Here is an 18,235-nt window from a genome sequence, read left to right as displayed (position 1 = left end):
CTGTTCTTTCACCCTATGATCTTTGTATGGTATGATCTGCCTGTACTGCACACAAAACAAAACTTTTCACTGTACCTAGGTACACGTGACAATAATAAATCAAATCAAATCAGGTCATAGGTTTGAAGGATGTGTATTGTGGATACTTTCACAATAACCATTCAATCCCTCCACCAGTGTGGATCAGAGGGCTGCTTTATCCTGGACAGTATGGAGCTAGAGTATCATTCTCACTCCTGATTTGTGCCCTGCAGATGATGGGCAGGCATTGGACATACGGGAGGCGAGTTACTCTCTGTACAGCACCCAACTGCAAACCTGCTCTTGTTGGCTGATCCAGTTAACTTTGCCCTAGCCCTGAAAATGAGCATCAGAAACAGGGTTAGCCACGCACTGTGATTTCCAAAATCATTTAAAATGGGGGATTTCAATAACTTAGACAATTATAACATCAATTCAGATTTCTTTCTAAACCAATAAAGCAAATAAAAAACTGAAATTTTAAGTATATAAAACCTGCAAGATAAATGGGAAATCAGAAAGAGAAACATTGCAAAATTCCAGCGAAAGGTCTGAAGTGCTACTCAATGTGCCAGATAAAGGAGATGAATGGAACTACAGTTGTCAGTTACTTGCCTAATATGGTGTTCGATAATCTACTGTGCAACCACACAGAAGAATTTTGGCTGCAATTTTAAGAACTCCAACTCAGAAAGGTTAGTATTATTTGACCTGAGTCGCCTCAGCCTGATTAATTGGACTAAAAGAGCTTCAGGAAATGGAAGAGAGCCTGATGGAATTCTACTCAGGCTTAATTTTGAAAGCACAATTTCATTGCAAATTAATATACATCAACTTCAATAAAATTTCAAATTGAAACACACATTCGTGGTTTTGAAATATTGATAATTACTGCGCCAAAGCACAACACAGGCTAAGTATTGATAATTATAAAGATAAACTATAATAGTTTTATTCAATATTACGAAAGCAAGCTTATATAGGCTATACTAACACTGCATTTAAATAGTTTTTATAACATTATCAGCACTTTTATCCAGTGGCGATTATGCAGGAATTAAATAAGTGTTTTGCATTTATGGAGACTTTATTATTGAATTTCAGTTTCCAAATATAAAATTAAAATTGTCTTTTGTTTTATAAAAAGGCAATACTGCTGCTCTCACAGTAAAAGAATTTGTAACTCAGAATATACGTGGCTTAAACCTCAATTGTCACACCATGTGGCCTCAAAGTCAGAACAATTCCATCAAACGTACATTAATAACAAAGGGATTTTACAGAACATCCTGAAGATGACGGCCTGTCAGGCACATTGACATAGCATCAGCTCCTTTTGAGACATTTTGTTTTCTTTCTCACACTGGGTGGCTTTTGTTTTATTTTTCTTACAGATGTCTTTGCCCTTTGATTGTCCGATTTTCTGGCATCCTCTGAATCACTGCTACTTTCTGAGGGGGGCTCCAAATTCTCTTTGAGGTACTCACAAGGTGGCAGGAAGTGCTTTCGCTTGTGGAAATTTCCATTGTTTGAGGCACTGCTTTCACTGTCATTATCCGTACTCTTCGCATCGTCCTGCTTCTTGTTCCCCTGGGGCCAATCGGATCCTGGAGTAATTGCCGCTTTCCCAGCCCCAACCGCTGTTTTGTCCATTGAAAAGAATGACTCCATCTCCATGTCTTCAACTTGTATGTCAGAGTCACTAGGAGAGAGCAGTTAAATTTTGGTGACAACTAGGCAGTACTAATAACTTTATGAAAAGGTAATTTTTAACTAATGAACTTGCTATTTCCATGTTTTGTTTTCTCAATCCATGGCCCTCTTAAGCTACCTTCAGGAAAGGACTACACTTTTAAATATATATGCTTAGTCAGACCTTTGTAAAGTTGAGATGCAACTTTTTTAAAACAATATTTAATATTGCATGGAGCACATCATCACACCAGGAGCATTGATTAATTAGTTTACAATCTAAATATTTTTAGTATTTTACCAATTTTATCGTGAACTCAGTCCCAAGATCTGGTTTCACCCCAAGGTAATTTTTATTACAGTCATCGGCGCTTAGGGACCTGAATTCCACAACTCACATCCATTATTCAGTTATGTTATGGGATACTTGCCCTTATTAGCTGAGGCAATAGACTTTAAGAGCAGGGAGTTTATGCTGGAACTGTACAAAACATTGGTTAGATCACAGCTCAAGTATTTGCAATTGTGGGATCCACGTTGCAGGAGTGATGTAATAGCATCGGACAGGGTGCAGAGGAGATTTACCAGGACGTTGCCTGAGCTGGACAGCTTTGGTTATGAACAGAGATTGGACTGACTGGGATTGTTTTTCTTAGAGCATAGGAGACTGAATCACTGCTGTGATTGAGATGTATAAAAATATGAAGGACATAGATAGAGTGAACAGAAAGAGCCTTTCCCTTTGGTGGAGGGATCAATGACTAGGCCGGGGGTTGAGGGCGCACAGATTTAAGGTTTAGAGGAGATGTGAGGAAAATCTTTTCACCCAGAGGGTGATAGGAATCTGGAACGCACTGCCTGTAAGGAAGGTAGAGGCAGAAACCCTCATAACATTTAAAAAGTATTTAGATGTGCACTTGCGATGCCAAGGCATACAAGACTGTGGGCCAACTGTTGGAAAACAGAATTAGAATAGTGTTATGGAGTTGTTATGACCAGCACAGCCTTGATGGGCTGAAGGGCCTTATTGTGTGCTGTAGACCTCCATAACTCAAAACCAAAATGTCTTAAACCTTTCTGCATATATTTGGAATTTTGAGGATGAAAGATGGGCAGTGAGAATGTCACAGTGGCAGGAGGAGGGAGGTGGTGAGAGAAAGCATGACAGTGGGACAGAAAGTGACCCAGACACCGCGCAAGAGCCAGAGTGAGTGTGAGGGAGAAAGTTGTCATCTTGAGGACCTGGAGCTGGAGTTTGCTCGAGTACGGATGCAAAACCTGAGAGTTTGAAGTTTGAAGTTCGAAGTGTGTGATCAGACATATTGGTGCAATTCTAGTGTCCAGCAGTAGCGAGGGTAAGGATAGGGCATTGGCCTGATGGCTGTGCACAATGTCACCAAAAGACAGAATATGGATAAGGATGGACCAAAAATAGACCACTGGGGGATGGCTAAGGTAATGCTGTCGGGTGAGGAACAGAAACCATTGGAAAGACAAGCATAAGCTGTCTGATCTCTGCTGGCCAATGGAGAAGGCATATACAGGAGGAGGAAGAAGATGGCATCAATTGTGACAAAAGCTTCAGAGAAGTCAAAGAAGGGTACAGCATAACAATCGAAGAGTATCAGTTGCATCTTCGGTTAAGATGAGGCAGAAATCTGACGTGGATTTTGGTGTTCGGACCCGAGTTGAAGGGGAGTATCGAGATGGAACACCAGTCTGCAAGGACAGAGGGTTTGGGAGCATCTTTTACTTTAAATTCTTTCAGTAATGTGACAAGGTTAGAGAGAATATGTATAACATTGGGAAAGAAAGGCAGAGGCTCAAAGCTAGGGCCTGAGTGAAAACTGATGGGATGACAGGTTGTGTAGAGGGAGTTTCAGTTTTATAGGAATGTGGGTGAACAAACAGAAACAGCCAAATGGAGAGTCTCAATCTTGGCCACACAGAAGTCGATGAATTGCTTATGGTTAGCAGAAATAAAAGGTGGAAGTGACAGGAAGGAGGTTTTGAATGTAGGTCTCCAGAGGTGTTAAACTTGAGAGGGTGCAGAAAAGATTTACAAGAATGTTGCCAGGGTTGGAGGGTTTGAGCTATAGGGAGGGGCTGAATTGCTTGGGGCGATATTCCCCGGAGTGTTGGAGACTGAGGGGTGACCTTATAGAGGCTTATAAAATCATGAGGGACATGGATAGGATGAATAGCCAAGGATCTTTTCTTCACCAGAGTAGGGGAGTCCAAAACTAAAGGGTATAGGTTTAAGGCGAGAGAGGAAAGATTTAAAAGGACATAGGGTGCAACTGTTTTCTCGCAGAGGGTGGTGCGTGTATGCAATGAGCTGCCACAGGAAGTGGTGGAGGCTGGTACAATTACAACATTTAAAAGGCATCTAAATGGGTATATGAATAGAAAGGGATTAGAGGGATATGGGCCAAATGCTGGCAAATGGGACTAGGTCAGATTGGGATGTTTCGTCGGCATGGACAGGTTGGACCAAAGGGTCCGTTTCTGTGCTGTATGACTATGAGTGGAACAGTGGAGTATAAACCAGAAAAAGTTATCATTAAGGAATGATTGTGGAGCAGCTTTGCCAGTGAAGAACCAAGTCTGACTGCATTTAAGATGGGCTCTAGCCACTTTGGGAGATAGACGTTATCAGTTGAGAGCTAGAAACGCTCAAGTCAGTACTCCTCGGATTTGGGGGAAAGACAGGCTGTGGGCAACATCAGATTTTGATGGCACAGGATGCCAAAGGTGAGGCCAGGGATGGAAGACTGCAGATTTTTTTTCAAGCAATTCCAAACCTATAAATAACTTCACATCTCCAACTGAAGGCGAAACTGTACCAAACTGACATTTTGGAATTAACAGAATATTTCAAATGTTGCATGCCACTACACCATCAAATCAAGTGCAAACTCTGTGATACTACCCTTCTTGTTGTTATTTATAGCCCGTACTTACCAGGATTTTCCAGTCAGCCTCATACTCTGCCACATATAGTCCAAAAACATCGAGGCCTGCAATAGTCTGTTGACCCTCTGGAAATGTCGCTCTGGAAGCATTCAATAAGGGGCAAAGAAGTTCAGAGAACTCATTAAAAACAAAGGAAGATTCATCTCAGATACTTCCAGTCTCTGCCCATAACTGATAAAAGTTAAGAATTAACATTTCAGGATGCAAATATGAAATAAATGCTTCTTTTTTATTAATTTACAGGATGTGGATATTGCTGGCTGGACCAGCATTTATTGCCCATCCCTAATTGCCCAGAGGGCAGTTAAGAGTTAACCACGTTGCTGTGGGTCTGGAGTCACATGTAGGCCAGACCAGGTAAGGATGGCAGATTCCTTCCTTAAAGGACATTGATGAACCAGATGGGTTATTCCAACAATCGACAACAGTTTTACAGTCATCAGTAGACCCTTAACTCCAGATTTTTATTGAATTTAAGTTTCATCATCTGCCGTGGTGGGATTTGAACCGAACAAATTAACAAATTTGAATCCAACAATTAACAAACAATTGAAAAAAAGGAGCCAGGTGTAAATGTCTGGCGACACTTGATGAATCGAAGTTTCTCAGAAAAGATGTACGAAATGACAGAAATGTTAAAACCAAGCAACTGATTTAAATACCAGAGGAACTAGAGAGAATGGGGCCCCTTAAAGATTAACAAGGTCTACCATGTGTTGAACCTCAGGAGACAGGAGAGATACTAAATGAATATTTTGTGCCAGTTTTTACTGTGGAGAAAGAAATGGAAGAACTCAGGGAAATAAGAATTTGTTTTTCGAAAAAACAGTTCACATTATAGGAAGCTTGTGGACAACACCAAAATTGGTGGCATTGTGAACAGTGAAGAAGGTTATGTAAGATTACAGAGGGATCTTGGTCAATTGGGTCAATGTGCCGAGGACTGGCAAATGGAGTTTAATGTGGATAAAACTGAGGTATTGTATTTTGGCAAAACAAACTAGGGCAGGACTTATACAATTAATGATAGGACCCTGGGTAATGTTGAAGAACAGAGAGACCGAGGGTTTCAGGTACATAATTCTTTGAAATCTGTGTCACATGTAGACATTAAGATGACGTTTAGCATTCTGGCCTTCATTGTTCAGACTTTTGAGTATAGGATTTGGGACATCATGTTGAAGTTGTACAGGATTTTGGTGAAGCCATTTCTGGAATACTGTGCACAGTTCTGGTCGCCCTGCTATAGGAAGGATATTATTACATTGCAGAGGCTTCAGAAGAGATTTACCAGGATGTTCTGGGAATGGAGGGTTGAGTTATAAAAATAGGCTGGGACTCCTTTCTTTGGAGCAGGCTGAGGGGTGACCTTATGGAGGTTTATATGAGGCATAGATAAGGTGAAGAAAACTGTCTTTTCTCTGGGTGGGGGAGTTCAAAACTAGGGGGTGTATTTTTCAAGCAAGAGGAGAAAGTTTTAAAAAGGACATGTAGGGCAACTTTTCTTTTTACACAGAGTGGTTTGTGTGTGGAATGAACTTCGAGAGGAAGTGGTGGATGCAGGTACAGTTACAACATTTAAAAGACATTTGGACAAGTACACGAATAAGAAAGGTTTGGAGGGATATGGGTCAAACGCAGGCAGGTCAGACTAGTTTAATTTGGGATTATGTTTGGCATGGACTAGTTGGACTGAAGCATCTGTTTCTGTGTTGGATGAGTCTATGATTATGCTTTCTGGGTTCTAGCCAATAGCAAATGAGCAAGTCTGATTTCAACCTGATATTAAGAGTTTTTGCAATATTTGCGACCTGCACAACTAACAGGAATCTTTGAACATAGCTTGATCTCAAGAGAGCTAATTGTGTAATACATAGTGTGATATGAAACGCTTCTTGTTATGGCATTAGGACAGGAGGGGGGAAAAAAAAAACAGACAACCACAAACAACGAAATGCCCAGTGTTTTCCAGCCTGATTACTAACTTGTGGCTCTTGCTACAAAATTTTCCAATTGGAATCGAGCGCAGACAAAGTCTGGCTTTCATGTGACAGCCTGAACCCTCCTTTGATGATTCAATGCCTTACTGATATTCACCAGCTAGTGTCTCACACCTGAGGAAGGTGGCACTGAAGGTGTGAAAGTGAAAATAAACTGGCAAATGTGAGCACCTTTTATAAATCGCTTGGCCCTTCAACAAAATAATAATTTAAAAGTTAAAGCCCAAGTACTTTTAATGAAGAATACCATAAGGATAATAGTTTAATTACCAGTGTAGGGGATTAATCCCTCTAACGCAGCTTTAATCCCATTGAATTGAAGAAGTTGTTCAGGAGTTTCATTTCGTAGGAGAATCTGGACAACATACTGAGCTTCGTGACAGTTTTTAGAATTGGTGTTCCATACGATGCAGAACTTTAACACAGACTCTAAAGAAAATCAAACAAATTAATCAAAGTCATTACTGTTTTAATGCAAACCGGAAGAACTGTGGATGCTATAAATTAGAAACAATAACAGAGATCGCTGGCAAAGTTCAGCAGACCTGGCAGCTTCTGTGGAGAGAAATCAGAGTCAACATCTAGGGTCAAGTGACCGTTCCTCTATTCTGAAGAAGGACCACTCGACCCAAAACATTAACTCTGATTTCTCTCTGCAGATGTGACCAGGCCTGCTGAGCATTGCCAGCAATTTCCGTTTTTGCTCCTATTTTGATGCAGTCCTCTTATGAAATGCAGTCACATGGCATGGAATACAGATTTTGAGAAGAATGACTTTGTAATCATTGATATAGATATACTAGAAGTCAGTTTCCACTAGGTTCTCCCTTGCTCACTGTAAAGGATCAATGAATTTCACATACAATTACAATCATCTTAAATCGGGTTTTTGTTTGCACTGATTTATAATATACTGCTAGAAGCTGACCCTGTTCATTAAACTGACCGCATCTGTAGATCGTATCACTCATCTCTACAAGTTTCCACTGTTTGCAACAGTTTGCAGATAACCTAAAAGGCTGTTAAAACTGTGGTGCAGTGGTAGTATCCCTATCTGAGAGTCAGGGGGCCCAGTTCAAGTCCCACCTGTTCCAGAGGTGTGTAATAACATCATTGAGCCAGTTGATTAGAAAATAGGTTAAAATTAAGCTTCTTTAGTCACAGGGACACTGATGGACACCTTTTAGAAGCTGTAAAAAATTATCTTAAATTTACAAAAAATCTGACTACTGCACACTATTCTAATTAATACATGGTTCTTAGTCATTTTCAAAATCAAAATCATGGTGATGGCTGAGACACTGGTTAAAACTGCCCATTTTGATTTGATTTGATTTATTATTGTCAGATGTGCCGAGGTACAGTGAAAAGTTTTGTTTTGTGTGCAGTACAGGCAGACCGTACCATACAAAGAACATTAGGGTAGTAGAACAGAGCGAGGAATACAATGTTACAGCTGCAGAGAAGGTGCACAGAGAGCGAGATCAACATTAAATTTAAAATTTTGTGCGATGAATCTAATTTCAGCTGCTTTAATAGAATATTGAGTTAACATTCCTCAAAAATGCTACCTGGCTGCACCAGTACCTTTGCTAACATCCAAACTTGATTGTTTACTTTCTTTGCACAATTCGTGCTGAATCTTCTGGAAACTAGTATAACTTGGAGCACAATTGTTGATAACTGCACCCAAAGCAGAAACTCTGCCAAAATGCTGGGTTATCTAAGGCAGGCCAGACAGAGCATTTTGGCACAAAATCACCAGCTGGGAAGTCAACAGATAAAGCAGCTATTCTGATTTAGTACTTAACCTTTCAATTCCAAAGGAGTGCAATTATTTACATTTACAAATATTTTTACAATTTATTTCCACGTTCTCATCATCAACATTCTTTTAGTTTTCTGGTTTTGATAGAAGTGGTAAGTGTAGAGGCTCTTCTTTCATTTTTAATTTTGTTTTCAACGTAAGTTGATTGCCATTCAAAACCTAAAGAGAAAGAGGGCTTACAAAAAAGATCATACGTAACAGGAGTGTGCAACGTCATTGTGCATGATAGGTATTTTAGCATCTGCACCTGCACAATGCCATGATATATCTCAGTCAAACTCACTGAGCCTTGCTTGCTTACTCAGCCATTCAGGAACAGCTCATTTCGATGACAAATTGAGCTCTAAGCGTACAACCCAACTGCTACCTGCCTTCACAAATCAAAAATAAGCCTTGCCACAGTCATACAGTACAGCAAGGAAACAGACCTTTCGATCCAACTCGTCCATGGCGACCAGATATCCAAAATTAACCTAGTTCCACTTGCCAGCATTTGGCCCATATCCCTCCAAACCCCTCCTATTCATACACCAATCCAGATGCCTTATAAATGTTGTAATTGTAACCCCCTCCACCACTTCCTCTGGCAGCTCATTCCACACACACACCACCCTCTGCATGAAACAGTTACTCCTTAGGTCCCTTTTATATCTTTCCCCTCTCACCTTAAGCCTATGTCCTTTAGTTTTGGACTCCCCTACCCTGGGGAAAAGACTGGGCATTCACCATATTCATGCCCCTCATGATTTTACAAACCTCTATAAAAGGTCACCCATCAGCCTCCGACATTCCAGGGAAAATAGCCCCAGCCATTCAGCTTCTCCCTATAGCTCAAACCCTCCAAACCTGGTAACGTCCTCGTAAATCCTTTCTGAACCCTTTCAAGTTTCACAACATCTTTCCTATAGCAGGGAGACCATAACTGAATGCAGTAGTCCAAAAGTGGCCAACCAATGTCCTGTACAGCTACATGACCTCCCAACTCCTATATTCAATGTACTGGCCAATGAAGGCAAGTGTACCAAACACCTTCTTCACTACCCTGTCTACCTATGACTCCACCTGCAAGGAACTATGAACCTGCACTCTGACGTCTCTTTGTTTGGCGACACTCCCCAGGACCCTATCATTAACTGTACAAGTCCTGCCCTGGCTTGCCTTACTAATACGCAGCACCTCACATTTAACTAAATTAAACTCCATCTGCCACTCCTCGGCCCATCGGTCCATCTGATCAAGGTCCCATTGTACTCTGAGATAACCTTCTTCACTGTCTACTACATCTCCAATTTTAGTGTCATCTGCAAACATGATAACCATTCTTCCTTTATTCACATCCAAATCATTTACATAAATGACAAAAAGCAGTGGACCCTACTTATTGAACCTTGAATGCAAAGATCTAGACTGACTCTTCAATGCAGTACTGAGGAGTGGGAGTGCTGCACTTTCACATGAAACACTTTTTGGATGAGATGTTAAACAGAGGTTCTCGGGTGGGTATAAAGATCTCACGACACTATTTCAAAGAAAATCTGAGGCACCATTAATCTTTTAACCAACAACACTACAACAGATCACAGAATCCCTAGAGTGGAAGCAGGTCATTCGGCCCATCAAGTCCACACCGACCCTCCAAAGAGCATCCCACACAGACCCAGCGCCCTACCCTATCCCTATAAGCCTACATTTCCCATAGCTAACCCACCTAGCCTGCACATCCCTAGACATTATGGGAAATTTAGCATGGCCAATCCACCTTAACCTGCATATCTTTGGACTGTGGGAGGAATCCGGAGCACCCAGAGGAACCCACGCAGACACGGGGAGAATGTGCAAACTCGATGCAGACAGTCGCCTGATGGTGGAATTGCAGCTGTGTCTCTGGTGTTGTAAGGCAGCAATGCTAACCACTGTGCTGCCCGGATTAATTTTCTCATTACTGGTCACAGACAGACTATATAGTTAGGTATGTAGGACCTTGTATGAGGTCATATAAGGTGTGATACGAGTTTGTTGTTTGATTACTTTTACTTTATCAGATGAAAGAGTTTCTATGGAATTCCACAACCATTTATATACCTTGATTAGAACACCTCTCATTCTCCTGAACTCAATGGAATTTAAGGTTAGTTTACGCAACGTATCCTCATTCTACTGATTCCCAAAACCGATCAATATTCCAGCTAAAGTCAGATCAAAGCACAATATAGCTGAAGTGTCACTTTTGAACATGAAGCCCCTTGAAACAAAGGCCAACATTCCATTAGACTTTACAATTACTTTTGTAGCTTTGTACTGCAATGGTTCGAGAGAGTAGCGCACTACCACCTTCACAGGGGCAATAGAGATGGGCAATAAATATTGGTCCAACGAGTGATGCCCACCGCCCATGGAAGGATTTTATAATTGAAGCGAGAACAACGTGTACACAGAGCTTTGGCACAGCCAAACGACTGAGGTGGCTAAATCTCTTACCAATCATGGAACACCAAAAATGGAACAATATGTCTCTCATGGATACAAAGTGGACAACTGCAAACATCCTACATTGAACTTTGGGCCAATCACTTAGAGGCATTTCCAACCTTCTTGCAACTGGCATACCCTGTTTAAATTTTATATCTGGTGCCATTCCAGCTTTGGCAATGAGAAAACCCATACCTTTTTGATCTTGTCGCAACTTGAGTATTGTTGATTCCAGCCTTTCATGTCCATTAGATTCACCAAGTATCGCTACAGAAATATGGAGACAAATAATTACTTTACATCAATATACTTAAATTTCACATGCAGAATATTTTCAAATAGGATTTATTTTGTTCCTGCAGTTGCAGATCATTGCTTAACATGTTAACTATAATTTATATGACTTCAATTTTATTTACATATAAATTTATAAAGTTAACAGTCAACAGATTCAGAAATCTATTGTGCAGTGTTTAGGTCTGAATTAGAATTTTAGACTTAATATAATGTTATACTTCGCTGGTTGTAAAAAACCAACAGATATGAAATTAGGCTTGAAAAATTATTTGTTTTAATCAACCTGTAGGCGGGACTTGAACCTGGGCCTTCTGGTCCAGAAGTAGGGTCAAAACCGATGTGCCATCACTGTAAGTGGTCATTGCTGAGGTGTCAGCAAGCTGTTTTTAACATGAACTGAACAGACAGCAGATTGGCAGACACCGGTGTAAACTATATTCTGGTCAATCATATATAAGACTTGCCAGTTTGCAATTGCGTCATGTCTCCATAGGGTGCATTTCTGTGTGCTTTCTGAAAAAGCAGGAGGGAAATACCACTGTAAATTTACCCAAACGAGTATTTATAATTCTTGGGATCACACAATTATTAAATTAGACATTGCTCAATAAACAATGCACTTTGAATTTTTATCTTAATTTGTTCATGCGATTCTGTGTGCATTCTATGTGGGCGACGCCAGGACTGCTTACAGAAATGGCCCAGGGAGGCTATCTATTGCAAACATTGGAAAACAGTGTTGCCTGGTTAAGAGAATTTGTTTAATCAGATTAAATTTTCATCTTTCAGTCAGCTGTGTCACTGTTTTCCACTTCATGTCAATAGAGAAAGGGGAGATAGGTTTCTGCAAGAGATTGTGAATAAAATTAAAGTGCTATGCTAACTCATCATAGTACTCAAACTCACTAATTTAATCAGCCCCTCTATATATCTAATTCAAATGACCCATTAACTTCAAGCTTTTCTTAAAATTCAACAAAGTAAAATGCAAAATGAAGAAAACTTAACAATAGGAATAATGGATGCAGCAATTATATAGCAGAGTTACCTTGCAAAGCAAAGGCAGTATTATAGGTAAAGGAATGTACAAATCAGAAACCATCTTTGCAGGTTAGAAAGGAAAAACATCATGCAGTCAACATTAGGCTGGACACCGAGGTCAGGGTGTCCAAACCAGTTTCGGGTTTGGACCTCATTTGACTGTTGCCTGCAAAGCTGTGGGCCATCCCAGTGTTACTCATAATTTGGAGAAGGTGAAAAATTGGCAAGGTCCCGTCCAGACCCTATTCCCAATCTTCCTTTGCTCTACGGCATCGACCCATGCCATTCTGGGGGAACACTTTTCACTTCTGGTCAGGTAAGAAAAATCATTGGGCCTTTGCAGGAATTGCTCAAGACCTGGTGCCAATAAAGCCAGTGAGGGTAACTCTGATGTCCCTCATTTGTGTCTGAAAGTTGCAAAAACAAAAAAAAAGGTCCCCAAGCTGCTCAATGTTGCTGGGAAACACAGTTAGCCAGCTGGTCACCAGATGCAGACAAGAACTGCTTGAAAATGAATCAAGCAGCATTTGAACATTAAAGGTCTATTTTCTGACCCAGTGTTGTTAGGAAGGGAATTCCAGGATTTTGACACAGCGACAGTGAAGGAATGGTGACAAACGTCCGAATCAGGGTGATTTGCAGCTTGGAGGCTAACTTGCAGGCGGTGGCGTTATCACGGATCTGCCGCCTTGCCCTTCCAGATGGTGGAGGTCACAGGGTGCTGTCAAAGCTGGAGTTCCCTCAATGCTTTTGACACAGTGCCACGTGAAGGGCTGTGCCTTAAAAATAAGTCTCAGTGTGCCAAAGGCAATGTTGTGAGATGGATTACAAACTGACCGAGCTGCTGCAGTGAGTTTTAATGGGACTGCTTCCCAGAGGGATTCTCAGGTCCTTGTAATTCAAACCCAAGCTAAAATGCAGGTACAGTGAACAATTAGGGAGGCAAATGCTATATTAGATTTTAGTGTAAGGGGCTTGAAGTATAAAAATTAAAGATATTTTGCTACAATTATACTAGATTTAAGTGAGACCAGACCTGGGGTACTCTATAGTTTTGGACGCCTGACTTAAGGAAGGTCACACTTACTCTGGACAAGATGGACAAAAATTGGTTCTGAAGACGAAACGACTGTCCAGTGATGAGAATTTGATTCGAATCGGTCTATAGTTGCTGAGGTTTAGCAGAACAAAGACGCTTACAAGACTGTGAAAGGGTAAGCAGACTAGATGCCGAGAGGCTGTCTCCCCTGGATATAGAGTCTAACATCAGGGATCATACTACCAGGTTAAGAGTTCAGCCATTTAGGATTGAGATGAGCAGAAATTTCTTCTTTCAGAGGATTGTACTCTTACTTATAGAGTATGAATAGGGCTGAGATCAATAGATTTTTGGACTTTGTTGGAAAAAATGAGCTGAGGGAGAAAATCAGACCTGATTGTAACAAGTGCCTCAGCAAACTAAAGGGGCTGTAGGTGCAAATCCTCCTCATACTCTTATATTATTTAGATACTGTTGTGCCGTGAAATAGGACTTGCTAAGAGTGGGGAAGGCTTAGGGAATGTGCTTCAGGTCATCAAAACCAAGCTGAGCAGCAATACCATTCAAGCATTTAGACTACTTGAGACGATGCATGCAGCTAGAATGAGGGCTCAATTGCTCAAGTTGAAGGTCAGAAGTCCACACAACACCAGGTTATAGTCCAACAGGCTTATTTGAAATTACAAACTTTTGGAGCACTGCTCCTTTGTCAGGTGAAGTGAAGGGAATCACACAGGCACAGAATTTATAGGCAGAGAGATCAAAAGATAATACAAATGGTCAACCTGATGAAGGAGCAGCGCTCCGAAAGCTTGTGATTTCAAAACAAGCCTGTTTGACCATAATCTGGTGTCATGTGACTTCTGACCTTGTCCACCCCAGTCCCATACTGGAACCTCCACGTCATGGCTCAAAATGAAAGACGGAATAAGCAATGTTATCCTCCTGAGAGAATGGGTGATATATTGAACAACATCCCAAAATGGTTAGGGAGGACTAACTACTCACTGCTGTTATGGACTAGACCAAACCCCCTCAAAAGGTATCAAGGACCAACCTAGACCCTAACTTTTATTTAAATGTAAGGTGCTACATTCCAGATGCAATTCAATTGGTCAAACTCCTAGCTTTAAGCAAAACACACTTTATTCTTACACTACAGTTAAAAATAACTTTTAAGTCTGATCATAATACTTAACAAAACAATACATAATTTAACTACTACTGAACAACTGTTCCAATGTAGCAGCATCCCATAAACGCATCATTGGCAAAGGCAGATTCAGCAAAACAGATTTCCCTCGCTTGCTATCTCCTCCAATCCAGGAGAAGGAACACTGACAGAATGAATCTAGCAGCAGAGAGAGACAGAGAGCGAGAGAGAGAGCTGTATCTAGTAGCTTCAACTCCAAAACCCAACTTCAACAAATGAAAGCAAAAACTAAAACCCTGGGTCTGTATGAGCCTGACTTCACCCACTCATGCTTCTTTTGTCTAATTTTTTTTAAAAAGAAAATCCCAAAGCTATTCTCACACACACTTCGCAGAACATCTACGTTCTACCTCCAAATAAGACCCTGAGCTTCCAGTTGCCTGCCAGTTTAACACACCACCCTGTTCCCTGGCCAGCATCTCTGTCTTAGGCTTCCTGTAGTGTCCTAATGAAGCTCAGTGCAAGCTGGTGGAACAACACCTCATTTTCTGCTAGAGGACCCTGCAGCCCTCCAGATTCAACATCAGAGTTCAATAATTTTAGGGCCTGAACACTCCCATGTCCTAGCCCCCAACTCCACACACCTTGTTATCACAGTCTGCCATTACACACTACCTAGTGTTAGCCAATAACAGTCTCCATTAACAGCTATTCACTCTCCTAAGCCAGATCATTAATCACTCCTTTGTTTGTCCAACTGTCCTCTCTCTTTGGGCTCAACCCCCACCTATCATTTACTCCTTACCCCTTGCCCACACCCTATCTTCTGCATTTTCCTAGCTACCATCAGTTCTGAGGAAGGGCCACTGGACCCGAAACATTAACTCTGATTGCTCTTCACAGATGCTGCCAGACCTGCTGAGCTTTTCCAGCAACTTCTGTTTTTGATTCTGATTTGCAGCATCTGCAGTTCTTTCGGTTCTCTTCTCCAAAGCTATTTACTCTGCTTTCCGTGCAGCAGACACCTTGGCACCAACTTTATAACATGCCTTCTCGAGAGAACCAGGACAGAACAAATCCCTCTAAAGGCATTATACCGTCACACTGCCCTTTGAGCTGTAGTTAGATAGATCTTTGGAAAGTGAGAAATCATGGCTAAAAAAAACGTTGGATTTTGGTTGTAACCAAAGGTTGAAGGCCTCCTCAGATTTGCCTGTTCATATATATTTGAGGGCTTGGAGTTGAATTTGGACAAACATACCCTGAGCCAGCAGGAGATCTCTATCTTTTCATTGTCAATCCCCAGGGGAAGTGAGAATATAAAGGACCTGATGGGCTTTGCTCATTCAAAAATATAATATGTGAAAGATCCTGGGAAGAAAAAGCAACGTTTGCTTGGCATCATGACCATCTCTCATCTCTCTCCCAGTACCACCAAAACTGACTATTCATCAATGCACAAACTAGCGTAAACATTTATCGGTGATATTAATTCAAAACAAATTCAATGGTTGCAAAGTAGTTTTGAGAAACTTTGAAGCTGTGAGGGGCTTTCATCTCCAGGCTTTGTAATATAGCTCGGATTTTGGCTCTTTTCAAGTTACACGTGGTTGTCAAAATGCAGATTGATCACCTTCGTATCAAACATCATTTTCGGATTTGGCAGGTGGGTTTTACAGCCTGACTGTCCTCCTGCCACCAACGCTCTTCATTTTTCTGGGTTGGACACTGCGCTGTACACGCTGGCTTATCTAGACTAGTGGCTGGGTTCATCCAGTGAGTTTTACAGAACAAACAAAAGCAAAGATAGAAAGATTTCAATGTTGTGTTTACCTTTAATTACCGTAAGCACAGTCTGAGGTTGGTCCAAAGAAACTGCTAATCTTAAAGCCTTCAGATATTTCTTCTCATGCAATAAATTAGATAATTCTTGTTGCCTTAAAATAAGAAAAGACATGACTGCAAGTGCAATTGTTTTAGACTGGTCAATGTTAACTAAAACAAGAAACATATATGGTATCTTCTTGTTGAAAAGGCCATCCTTCATGATGGCTCAAACAAATGTCATCAATTTTAAACAGTTACAAAAATCAACAACTTAAACACCCAACTCCCTAATTCTTCCTCTAGTTCTTACCCCATCGATGAAATCAAAAGCTCTCTATTTCTTTAATAATCTGAAAAAAACCTATAATTCTTCATCACTAATGAATGAATGAGCAGGTAAATCTCATCACTTTGTTACACTTAACTTCTCAGAGTGGGAGAGTATTCAATTAAGACCTTGCAGATTTAATCCTTTTTTTCATTCTGAGCAAAATATAATGTGTTAAACAACTGACGTTATCATTTTGATAATGTCATGATGCATATCAAATAAGTCAGTGGGTGGCTTAACTAAGAACAAAATACTTATTCTGCATGACTTAATTCCATCCAGAAGAACAGAATAAATAAAAACTTTATTCTCTGTGGTGCAACCCTTGTCAAACATCATGTCAATGCAAGACTTCAGGAGATAATGTATTCTAAACTAAAAAAAATACACTAAATGACATAATCTATGGAATGTTAAGCAACCTATACAATGTCTGAACTACCAGCGCAATGTGGATCAATATGCAATCCTATGTTGAATTAGCTTATTGTCAGGGCTGCAGTAGAAGAACTGCAATTAGCGTCAATACTCCTAATTTAGGGAAGGAAAAGTCTTTATTCCCATTCCTCATTATTGTTCTGTGATGTCTTTGTCATAGCATCTGCAGATGAAGCTGGTAGGAAATATTGGGACAGGCTCACTGTGAGTAACCTAGCAACACTCACCGCCTAGGCTAACACCTCAAACCTCTAAGTGAATGCCATTTGAAACGGTATATTGAGCGTGTGCAACCATACACTAACGATAAGGGTCTCTCACAGAAGGAAGGACACACCAGATGAAAAACTAGAAACATGAGCAGAAATTGCTGGAAAAGCTCAGCAGGTTTGGCAGCATTTGTGCAGAGAAAGCACAATTAACATTTCAGATCTAATCACCCTACTTCAGAACTGATGGTAACTAGGAAAACACTAGTTTTATGTAGAAGATAGGGTGCAGGGAGGGGTTAGGAGAAAACGATAGATCGAAATAGAGCTCAAAGAGACAGAAGAACAGTTGGATAGACAAAGGAGTGGATGATGATCAGCCTAAGAAAATGGGAATAGCTGCGAATGGGGACTTTAGTGGCTAACAGTGCACTGTGAGTAATAGCAGACCATGTAATAACAAGGCCTGGTGTGTGGGGTAAGGACATGGGACAAGCTGCCTCAAGCCCTAAAATTGTTGAACTCAATGTTATGCCCAGAAGGCTATCAAGTGCCCAAGTGGAAAATGAGGTGCTGTTCTTCCAGCTTGCACTGAGCTTCACTGGAGCACTGTTGCAAGCCTGAGAAAAAATGTTGACCAGGGAACAAAGTGTTTTGAAGTGGCAGGCACCTGGAAGCTCAGTTTTGTTTTGCGGACCAGTCTATGCTTCGCTTCTCCAATGTGAGGAGACCACATTGTGAGCCGTGAATGCAGTAGCCTAGATTGAGTGGAGGGAAAGCGCTGCTTCACCAGAAGGTGTGTTTGGGCCTTTTGAAACTGAAGAGGGAGGAAGTAAACAGACAGGTATTACACCTTCTGCAGGTGAAACAGAAGGTGCCGTGAGGCTGTAGGGGTGTGTTGGGAGTGAAAGAAG

At 41.0% G+C, this 18,235-nt stretch overlaps 1 protein-coding gene across 2 annotated transcripts in view; it reads right to left on the bottom strand.

The window, feature by feature from the left end:
* Nucleotides 1–1,089: 1,089 nt before the first annotated feature.
* Nucleotides 1,090–18,235, bottom strand: part of tbl3 (transducin beta like 3) — a 64,183-nt gene continuing 47,037 nt past the window's right edge. For both annotated transcript variants that reach the window (XM_048609411.1, XM_048609412.1), the window contains 5 exons: nucleotides 16,350–16,453; nucleotides 11,182–11,253; nucleotides 6,960–7,118; nucleotides 4,678–4,768; nucleotides 1,090–1,723 (listed from right to left, as the gene is read on the bottom strand). In XM_048609411.1, coding sequence (XP_048465368.1) covers nucleotides 1,348–1,723; nucleotides 4,678–4,768; nucleotides 6,960–7,118; nucleotides 11,182–11,253; nucleotides 16,350–16,453 — 802 coding nt within the window. In that variant the 3' untranslated portion in view covers nucleotides 1,090–1,347. The remainder of the gene's footprint in view (nucleotides 1,724–4,677; nucleotides 4,769–6,959; nucleotides 7,119–11,181; nucleotides 11,254–16,349; nucleotides 16,454–18,235) is intronic.

The sequence above is a fragment of the Rhincodon typus genome, chromosome 21, assembly GCF_021869965.1.
Source record: "Rhincodon typus isolate 14 chromosome 21, sRhiTyp1.1, whole genome shotgun sequence".
NCBI lineage: Eukaryota > Metazoa > Chordata > Chondrichthyes > Orectolobiformes > Rhincodontidae > Rhincodon > Rhincodon typus.
Note: the sequence above shows the minus strand (reverse complement) of the source record. Positions and strands in the feature narration are given on the sequence as shown.